Source organism: Ranitomeya variabilis, chromosome 4, assembly GCF_051348905.1.
Source record: "Ranitomeya variabilis isolate aRanVar5 chromosome 4, aRanVar5.hap1, whole genome shotgun sequence".
NCBI classification, from domain to species: domain Eukaryota; kingdom Metazoa; phylum Chordata; class Amphibia; order Anura; family Dendrobatidae; genus Ranitomeya; species Ranitomeya variabilis.
Window position 1 is genome coordinate 535,138,505 of NC_135235.1, and position 11,040 is coordinate 535,149,544.

Consider the following 11,040-nt stretch of genomic DNA (forward strand, 5'->3'; position numbering starts at 1 on the left):
TTTCGAAGATCTGCCAAATTTATGACGCTTTGTTACTATTTTAGTTCTGGTTGTAGAATAAGTGAGCCATTTGTTCCAGTATGTTCTTAACATGATTTGTTTCATGCTCAATTTTTTCCCTCATATTACTGTTCTGTTTGGTTAAGCTGGTTAGCTTAAATGGTTACCCAAATTTTAAGGGAAGAAAACTCATCATGGGTCACACACAAGTCAGTTGCTTCAGGAATTTATTGAATCGAAGTTAGATATGAAGAAATATGTAGATGTGGAAAAACAATAGAAAAAGCGGAGGACCCTTAATAGCAATAGAAAAAGATAGCTGTACTACTGCGGTTTCTTTTGTTCTACTTGTTGCTACTCATTTTATTTGACTGGTTCTTCAATCTCTTCAATTTTTGAGTCCACTATGTTGCCATCAACGTAGGTTTCGGTTTTCACCACTGTCTTCCTAGTTTTTACTATAAGTGTAAAGAGCAAAGAAAAGGAGTTAGAAATCATACTAGTAGTACTACTAATAATAATAATATCACTACCACTAATAGTACAATCAATGCACAACTACCGGTACCACCACTACAGCTACTACTACCACTATTACTACCACCCCTAAATCTAGTGTATGACAACTGCAACTGCTATGACTAAAACTACCATGGATACTACTACAAGAGCCACCCCTACAAGTGCTACTAACGCAACACTTACCAGTGCTACCACTACATCTACTACCATGTTACCACTTGAAATACAACTAGTTCCACGAAAACTACTATCAATAGTATTCGTTCCACCACTACAACTACTACAGCTACTACAACCACCACTATATCTTGTGTACTACCATAAGTACTACTACTACCAATGCCAGGACTACTAACATAGCATGTACATAACAAGACAAGATATATGTCTTTATACTTAAGATATGAGACTTCAGTGATCACAGCCAGTAAAACATGATGTTGAAATTTTCTTCTCCACTGTCTTATCAATAGTACATAATTTGAATACATAGGGCATTGCATAGTTACTGGAACTGTTGTTCAGGTTGATAATACTATAACATTATGAAAGGTACCCAGTAGTAGTATACTTTTACATGTTACATGATATGACATCAATACAAGCGAATGAGACTTTAAAGGGGTTATCCATTACTAGACAATTACAGCCTAATCAATCCAGGACTCTAGCTAAAATAAAATCAATCTAGGCTCACCTCCCACTGTGGCAAGTGACATAGCAGTGTTGTGTCACATACAGACTGCAGCCAAAGAGTGTATGCTTGTCAGCTGAGTCCTTGACTATTTTGTCAAAGTGGATGTCCGCCCTTATAGAATACTAATGAGCTGCAGCCACAGTGTCCACTCATTAGCTGCAGCTTGCATGTAACACAACAATGCGATATCACTCTTCTGAAATGGCGCGACTGTGGGAGGTGAGATTGTTTTTATGCTAATTGACTCATCAGGGGTTGTCCAGTAGTAGATCACCTTTATGAGCATTATAATTGCTATAATTACCATCTGAGCTTTGACTTCCAGATCCAACAGTGGCTGATGAGTTTTGACCACCAGATCTTGCACCTGCAGTGCTAGAAGAGGCTGAGGCACTAGAGCTTTGGCCAGCAGAACCTGCACTTCCAGAGCCTGAGGAGCTGACTTGACCTTTAGATGCAGAAGATGATGTTGTGCTAGAGGTCTGACTAGAAGTGCGTGAGCCACCAGAACCTCTGCTTGAAGTATCTAAAGCACTAGAGCCTCCACTTCCAGAAACTGCACTTCCTGGTCTTGTAGTTTGGGAAGTTGAAGTTGCAGAACTTGAGCTTTGAGTTGTAGAAGCTCTGGAAGACTGAGCTGATGTGCCTCCAGCTCGGGAACCTTGAGTAGTAGTTGTGGCTCCGCTTCCTTGTGTTGTACCTTGTGTTGTACCTTGCCCAGTCTCAGCATCTCTGAAAAACAAAATATAACGAAAATTGACAATTACCAATGCATTATATTAGAAAATTCGTGCAAACAATACATTTCTTATTTACCCTTCTTCCAAAAGCTTTTGATAGGTCGCAATTTCCTGTTCAAGATGGACTTTAATATCCAAGAGTTCTTCATAGTCAGACTTTTGGCATTGTGTATCATTCTTTATTTGTTCCAGCTGCTCCTCCACACTGCTGATTGCCACCTGGATTTGTGATAATTGTGAACAGTAGCTTCCTTCTTTTTCTGCCAGTGAACTCTCCAAAGATTGTTTCTAATTTGAAATATGAGAAAGTTAATTAACTTCTTGTTCACACACTCCAATTTCTCGATTTATCTAGTTAGCTGCATTTATGTGTTTATAGGGACAGGGTTGTGTGGAAGATGTCAGCATGTAGGCACATATGCACAGGGGTAACGTGATTCTGAGACCCAATGCAAATTTTGTAAGGGGGTCTCCCACCTACAATAGGCCATTTGTAATACTGTTTTTTTATGTGACAAGGCAACCTTATATGTATGCCCTCATAAACTTCTATCAGAGGTATTACAGTTATGTACAACTCAGCAAATATATTAAAGCGATAATAATGATTAAATATAACCTCCTTTGTATATCTCTGACCTAATCTCCTGATGTCTTCCAACACGCGACCTCCAAAGACCTCCTTCTCTCCTCCACACTCATATGCTCAACCAATCGCTTCTAAGACTTCTCCTAAGTGTCCCCCATCCTTTGGAATTCCATGCCACAACACATCTGATTATCTGCCACACTCGAAAATTTCAGACAGAACCTGAAAACCCATCTCTTCAAGAAAGCTTGCAGTTTTCAGTGTGACCCCCTGCCATTTCACCACCCCACAAGCTGCCGCAGCCTCCTAACCAACTGTCTCCTTCCCCATTGTTGTGTAGAATGTAACCCCTCTTCCTTCAGTACCTGTCTGTCTCTATTAGTTTGTTCACTGTAATTTATATTTGTGTTTTGTATGTAACCCCTCCTCATGTACAACACCATGGAATCAATGGTTCCTTAAAAATAAATAATAATAACATAAACATTTATTGGGACTTTCCTACTTACAAGAATTTTGTTCCTTAAACTGGCACCGTTATTGATCAACTGATTAACTGGCAACAATGCACCAAAACTGGCAAAGCACAGATCATTGGGTAGGGGTCCTGAACAGTACTGAAACTTTCACCCATTGACTTGAGCTGCACTGCAATTCATGGTCACTACTTAATGTACGGAGCTGTGTCACTTGTGGTGTACAGCAGCACCTTCAATCCCTCGACTGGTGTAGGTGGAAAGAGACAGACCATAGATTACTAGTATTAAAGTCCTCAGAAGATCCTTTATCCCTCAATTTTAAATAAAGGTGAGTCTTATGTTTGGTTACCACAATAAGGCTACATTTCTAAATGCAAAGGAGCCACTTACAAGAACCTGAGCGTTAGTTAACCAATAATACATTACGGATGTTGGGAATTTACCATGGCAGACTGAGATTGTAGCTCCATTTGCAGAGTTTGAAGAGTCTGCCTCAGTTGAGTAATCTCAGTCTTGTTTGTCTGCTCTTGTTGGACTCCTACAGTGATCTCCTTCTGTATTTGACCACTCTGGAAAGATAATGAGAACAGAACTTAAAATCCAAATTCTGACAAGTTTCTGATCAGTAGGGGCACATCTAGACATTTACAGTACCTTTTGGTTAAACCAGGCCTCAGCATCCTTTCGGTTCTTCTCTGCCAGTGCTTCGTATTCGGTCCTCATGTCGTTGAGGATCTTTGTCAGATCTTTCCCTGGTGCTGCATCCATCTCCACATTGACTTGCCCAACAGTGGTTCCTTGGTTAGACTGTACATCCTAAAACGGTAGAAGGAGAAACTTAGCTTCTTCTGACCAATAAAATAGGTGGAAAATCAATTTAGTGCTTCTACAAAAATATATTTTACAGTAGTAGACCTTTTCCAGCTTGATTTTTTAATTTACATTTTTTTCTGTAAACTTTGTTCTACTTTACTTATTTTTATTAAAGGGAATATGTGACCAGGTTTTTGGTACCTCATTTGAAAGCAGCATGATGTAGGCGCACAGATCCTGATTCCAGTAATGTGTCAATTACTGGGTTGCTTGCTGTCATTTTGGTAAAATTATTGATTTATCTATTACAGAACTAGCAGTTCTCTGAATGCTGAGCTCTGTATAACCCCACCCACACCACTGATTGGTAGCTTTCTGCCCATGTACAGTGTACACAGAAAGCTGCCAATCAGTGGTGGGGGTGTGGTTGGACTACTTGGCAGCAGACTTACTATTCCTTTAATGATAATCTCCTGTTGATAAAACAGTGATTTTAACAAAACTACAGCAAACAGCGCAGTAAGTGACACATTGCTGGAATCAGGATCTGTGCCCCTACATTATGCTGCTCTTGGACTACATAGCAGGAATCTGCTGACAGATTCCCTCTTATTATATCTTTGAACCGTCATGCAACTTTGATAAGGCTAGGAAATAAATAACATGAAGACTAGCTAGAGCATTTAATATTGAATATTAGATGAGACAGAACGTGGAGTTACTGGGCCCCAATACAATCTGTACTATGGCGACCTAACTGTCAATAACAAGTACATGTCCACACAAATGTCATTATGGTGTGACGGTGTGACGGTATTCATTTTCCACTCACAGGCATTAGTTTTAATATATTGGCATTCATTTGCAAGCTTAATGAGATCCTGTAAATTTACTTCTAAAAATATTTTGTATACCTCCTCATGGTTCTTCTTAAGATTGGCCAGCTCCTCTGTCAGGCTTTCAACTTGCATCTCTAAGTCAGATTTACTCATGGTCAGATCATCCAAAACCTTTCGGAGCCCATTAGTATCTGCCTCAACACTTTGGCGTAGGTGAAGTTCACTTTCATACCTGGTGGTGAAGAATATTGATATCAAATCATTTTGACTCATATATCACTCAGAAATCTAAAGTAATCTTAATACAGGGCAGCACGGTGGCCTTGAAGCCCTGGAGTACTGAGGTCTAATCCCACCAGGGACAACATCTGCAAGGAGTTTGTATGTTCTCCCCGTGTTGCGTGGGTTTCCTCCCTGTTCTCCGCTTTCCTCCCACATTCCAAATATATACTGAAAGGGAATCCAGATTGTGGGCCCCATTGAGGACAATGATAACTTTTGTTCTGTCGTGAGAATGGACCAAGATAATTAATAGCCCCTAGGTATTAAGTTCCAGGGGGTCCTTATACCACGATAAATATTTTGGATAAATAAATATCAGTCCCTGCAAACTTATTGCTCAAATTAATAAAGAGTTTTTGGCTCTTCACACCATGGGCCCTCAGGGATCTATTTGAGCAATCTGTTCCTGGCTGAATTTACAGAATTAAAAAAAAAATCAAAATGTCTAATCATAAGTATATAAAATCATCTAAACAATACTGACAAAAGATATAGTAAGAGCAAAATAATTGGTTTCTTGAAGTATACAATACTATAAGTAGAAAATAATTTTATTTTATGCAAATACATATTGCAATAACAATAATGTATATTATAACATAATATTATTATTCATAAATCAAGTAAATATTAAAATGGGAATAATAAGCTAATAGATATTCAATAGTAAATTCAAGTTTATAAATATCGGGTAGCTTTATGGTACCTTTCAAGAATTAGGTAAGAGTTAGAAAGACCTTTAAACAGAAACATATTTCTTTACTTACTTCATCCTGAAGTCATCTGCTGCAAGTCGGGCGTTGTCAATTGACAACATGATGCTGGCATTTTCCGTAGCTGCATTTTGTATCTGCACATCAACAAAAAAATAATTGCGTTTTAAGATGTGTGTAAACATTGCAGATTTGGTGCGTTTTTTTAACCTGAAGTGTCATGTACACATTGCTTATTTTTGACTTGCAGATTTGGTGCAGAAAATAATCTGCAGCACGTCAATTATCTTTTTTTGCCCGGCATTTTTCACCATTGACTTTACTCAAATCAGTCAAAAACGCAGGGAAAAAAAACACAAGCAAAAACGTGATAAAAACACGTTTTTTCATCTGCACTTATCCTGCCAAGAGATGCAGAAAGGGTGCAGAAATTTTACTCAACTTGTGCACATAGCCTTAGAACAATTATTGACTTACTTTACCCCAAATATTACACTCATATACAAAATCAAGGCTGTATATATTATAGACTACTAGTGGTCCCTAGAAATAGGGGCTCATTCTAGGTACGTAGGATGGTGAGAACCAGTACAAGTATGTGGTCTCCACAGGTGGTGCAATATTAGCAAACAAGGAAGGTGACAATTTACTCAAGGTATGAAATAGAATTGGCACCTCAAAGGTTTGATATTTGACATCCCCATAGAGCCCTCATGTTTTATATATGACACAGGCCAAGATGTAATGTAAAAAACTAATAACCGTCACATTTTTAAAAAAGTTTAAGTGAAAAAAGCCCAGAAAAACTAGCACTGATTTGAATTCTTGCAGAGTAATTTTACAGTACAGATTATTTTTTTTCTCACCTGAGTTTTCAGATCTTCAATTGTTTTAAAATATTGGCTGTAGTCTTTGGATCCTGTACTGGTGGAGCCTTGCTGATTCTTGTCATACCAGTCCTTGATTTTTGCCTCAAGGTCTGTATTTGCCTCTTCCAAAGCATGGACTTTATCCAAATAAGCGGCCAGGCGGTCGTTTAGGTTTTGCATTGTTTGCTGTTCACTTCCAGAGAGTAAGCCATCGTTTCCACTAAACCCACCACCGGTAACACCTCCCCCAAAGCTACCACCAGCATAGCCTCCTCCAAAACCACCAGATCCAAAACCTGCCCCAGAGCCACCAGATCCAAAACCTCCACCAAAGCCACCAGATCCAAAACCTCCTCCAGGTCCACCACCGAAACCACCTCCTGAGCCGCCACCAAAACTACCTCCTGACACAGCACCACCAAATTGTCCTCCTGATCCTCCATTATAACCATCAGTAAAGCATGCAGCTCCCTGGCCACTACCAAAGCCTAAACCACCACCACGTTGCTGTCTATAAGATGAACTGCTGACACTGACATTATAACTAGAAGCAGAAGTAGAACCGTAACCCCTGTTAACCCCTCCACTACTTCTATATTGATTTGCCATAGTTCCTAAAGCGCAATGATACCTTCCACAGCCTACGAAAGTTATGGTACGAGAAGGAACACAATATTATGGAGTGTTGTCATTTTATACAGAAGCATTGTAGGTGTGCCATATTGATATATTGCGTTGTGACAGCAAACTATTAGTCCAAGCCCAATTTTTAGCCTGTATTCGATAAAAGTGCTATTTATCGTTAGGAAGGGAGACATCAACAATGACAAAACCCTTTAATTAAATTGTTTAGTAAGGTAAATACACTATGAAGCAACTTCTACATTTTCCCGATGTGTTCTCTTTGGTGATGCTAGCTAATTTATAGGTTGAGTAGTATCAGTCTATTGCAATCTGAGATAGTCTGGTATTGTGCAGAAAACACAAGTATGACACAAGATACAACATCCACTCATATTTACCATCATAGTGGTCATCATTCCACACAAACAAATGGTACTCTATGGAAGAAACGTCCTTCTGAAAATTGTTTAAAAATTATTTTGTATGCATAAAGTTTTTTTGGATGAGTTTACAATGATCATAAATTTTGTCTTGGATTATAATATCAGGACTGGTGTGATGATCTCAATAAAAGTGAGGCAGTGGCCACAAAAAAAAAATAAGAGAAGAATAGGTCACACAGCTGTGCAGCTCTCTTATGTATAGACTAAGGAAATACAGTAGCAAAAAGGAAATGAAAAGGAATTCCAACAGATATGTATTACCACAAAACATGCCATATATCTCTTATAGGTAGGACTCTCCTCTCTAGGACATCCACATTTTACCAGAATGGGTCTTGTGATCTCAATTAAATCCAGGCTGTGGCCATTATAAGAAAGAGGGGAACTATGGATCAATCAAACACTTCAAAGATTGTGATTTTCCCCAAATTTCATTTGAGGATTAATATTTTAGGATAACCCATAAATGTTCAAAAGGCAAGGCTATTATAGCTGGGATCTCCATCTTTCTGGAGAATAGGGGTCACATAATCTACATAGAAGATGGTCAATGGCCACCACCTAGGAGAGATGAAACAGAGAAGAGCCGGCCTTAATTGTCTAGAGCTCTTTCTGGTATAGTCTGTAGGAGTTATAAAAGCCATAAATCTAACTTCCCAAGAATTACCCTAAAGGGGTATGCCAACTGCAAATGTGCGGCACGTACAAAGTATATGCATAACTGAAATGTAAGGGGCTAGCTCTAGAAAAAGTTGGAGGAACCATGACAAAATGAAGGCGAATATTTTGCTAAGTTCTTGTAAAGTGGATAAGTACTTAAGCATATTTCCAGCAGTGAACCTATTTGTATTTTAGGCCATATGACTTATGAATCAGATTTCAAGCTTACAATGTAGGTGGAGCAGTGCTTATAATTACTTTGCATTACATGTGGCTAGTTACATAATTCCATTAAGTCTAAATTACATTAAATTATATGTCAGAATAGAATAATTAAATGGTTTAGTAATATTTGTCATTACTTTGGCCTATTAGTAGAATTGTGCGCTGCCAAATATGATTTTATTGCAGCGTAGATTACTTCTCCTTCTGCTAATATTATCTGTATACATTTCACCACTTGATGACAACATCTTCATCGGCAGCAACAACTCTAAAAGGAGGAACATGTGCCAGTATTGTGCCACTTATAGGACATCAATAAGACTAGAGGCAGACACTAGCGCTATGTCTGTCCCAACATAGGACCATCCACCTGTAGATTAAATTATTAGGAAAGTATCATATCTGCTGAGCATAGACTAGGGGAGCATTTACGCAGGACGATTATGGCTGTTCAATGACCACTGATTGGCTACGCATAAGCTGCTCGGCAGTCGTTAAGTAGCCTGTTTATGCAGGCCAACCTCACTTCCATGCACACAGTATAATCATTAAAGGGGTTGTCCACAACTCAGAAAACCCCTTCTCAATCCCTATGATTCCCCCTTGTAATATAATAACACCTATACTCACCTCTGATGTCGTCACTGTTCCAGTGGTGTCGGAACTGACTCTCCTGGGGATGCATGCAGCCAGCCAGCGCTGACATCACTCTCCCTGCTTTTGGACGAATCACATACATCTGGAGGTAGTTAGACAGCAGCAGGTGAATACTAGCTTTTTTATATTACAAGGTTGAAATATAGGAATTCAGAACGGGTTGTCCGAGTAGTGGACAATCCCTTTAATAAAATCGTTTTCTATGCATTTGTTGGGTGATTAGTCAAAAGATACACCGCACTCACGGATGGAATATATTGCAAAACATATAACAATTTATTCATGTACATACATATCAAAGATAACAGTGCAATCAACAAATAAAAGCGTATTTGACGTTTCGAACCCAACCGGGTCCTTACTCATATACCGCTGTGGAAAAATAGGAGAAACATAAACAAATCATATCCAACTTGTATAAAAATAACAATATTAATATGTACATAAAAAGGCACCAAGCCTATATAGATAACCCCAAGCAGAAAAAAGAATGGAATATGCCTAAACCAAAGAGAAGGAAGATAAGAGAACAAACCACCAAAATCAAGATAGGGTCAATGAATCACCAGAATATACCTGGAAACACCATCAAAAAACACCAAACAACAGGAGTGAGGCAAGGGAAGTCCGTCATTACCTTGTAATGATATGTAGTTGTAAATTCAGGACCGTCTCAGCCGAGACGGAATACAGCAGCAGTTATGCTGTGGGGAATAGTGTGTCAGTCAGGAGGATATTAATCATGGAAGAAAAAAAGAGTGAGAGTTGTGGGTAAGTGACACCCTAATGCCATAATTACCTATATATGCTGTGCTGGAAAAAATCCAGATGAAGACTAGCTGTCGCTAGGTAGGAAGACCTGTGGGCATGAGCGGGCGAGTAAGCGGTAAATAATCCAGAAATCCCTGTTAAAAAACTCCATATGGAGAGGTGCGTATTACCATGTTTTACCTGAAGACAGGATGTTGAAGAGCGGCGCTCCCGCGCCTTGCTGTGCTGTATGTGTGGGAGGCAATGAACGCTGTTAAATAAAGGGAGCTGGGACATGGCGCTGACCGGAAACGTCCAGTCTGAGAGCGGATGTGACGTAGCGCCGGGCCGCCGATGTAAGGAGCATGCGCAATGGTTGCTATGGACGCTAGGTAGCGGTTATTGTCCTAGAGCTCCTGGCGCCTGCGCAGTGGTAAAGGAATCGTCAGAACTTGTATGAAATACGTGTCCGCAGACTGACATGATGTAATACTGTAGCCCACAGGTGAAATGGTATGCCATAGACCTATTATGTAGTTGTAGTAGCCGGCAAAAGGTCCCATAAAACCAATGCGGTGGAATATCCACAGACAAAGACATGAAGAGCTATGTCCGCTGTTAATATAAGGGACAAAACTAGATAACTGTCTAAGGATGGCCAAGACATGCTGGAAAGGGAAATAAATGAAATAACTGAAACAATAAAGTAAAAATAAAAATAAAAATAAAAATAAAAATAAAACAATAAAAAAATTATATAATAAAAATAAAAATAAAAATAGAAATAAAACTAGAAAATAAAGATAAAGAATAAAAATAAAAATACAAGATATACGATGAAAGATAAAAATAAAAATAAAGATAAAAATAAATATAAAAATAAATATAAATGAGATAGGAATAAATGAACCAAAAATGGAAAAAAAAAAAAATATATATATATAACGGGATAAAAAAGAAATGAAATAAGAAATAGAATAATGATAAAATTAAAATAAATGACATGGCAAGGGGAAAAAAAGGGGGAAAAATGGAAAAAGAATAAAAATAAAAAATAAAAAATAAAAAATAAAAATGAAAATAAAAATAAAATATAAAATATAAAATTGGAAAAAATGAAAATAATAATGTTAAATGG

The 11,040-nt window shown here is 38.3% G+C and overlaps 1 protein-coding gene across 1 annotated transcript; it reads right to left on the reverse strand.

Annotated features, from left to right (window-relative positions):
- Window positions 1-210: 210 nt before the first annotated feature.
- LOC143765598 (keratin, type I cytoskeletal 12-like) lies at window positions 211-7,215 on the reverse strand. Its single transcript, XM_077252435.1, has 8 exons — window positions 6,541-7,215; window positions 5,729-5,811; window positions 4,755-4,911; window positions 3,682-3,843; window positions 3,471-3,596; window positions 2,036-2,247; window positions 1,524-1,951; window positions 211-458 (listed from the first exon to the last, which is right to left on the reverse strand). Exons 1-8 carry the CDS (start codon window positions 7,150-7,152, stop codon window positions 364-366), a joined length of 1,875 nt encoding a protein of 624 aa, XP_077108550.1. The 5' UTR covers window positions 7,153-7,215; the 3' UTR covers window positions 211-363.
- Between the last annotated feature and the right edge of the window lie 3,825 nt (window positions 7,216-11,040).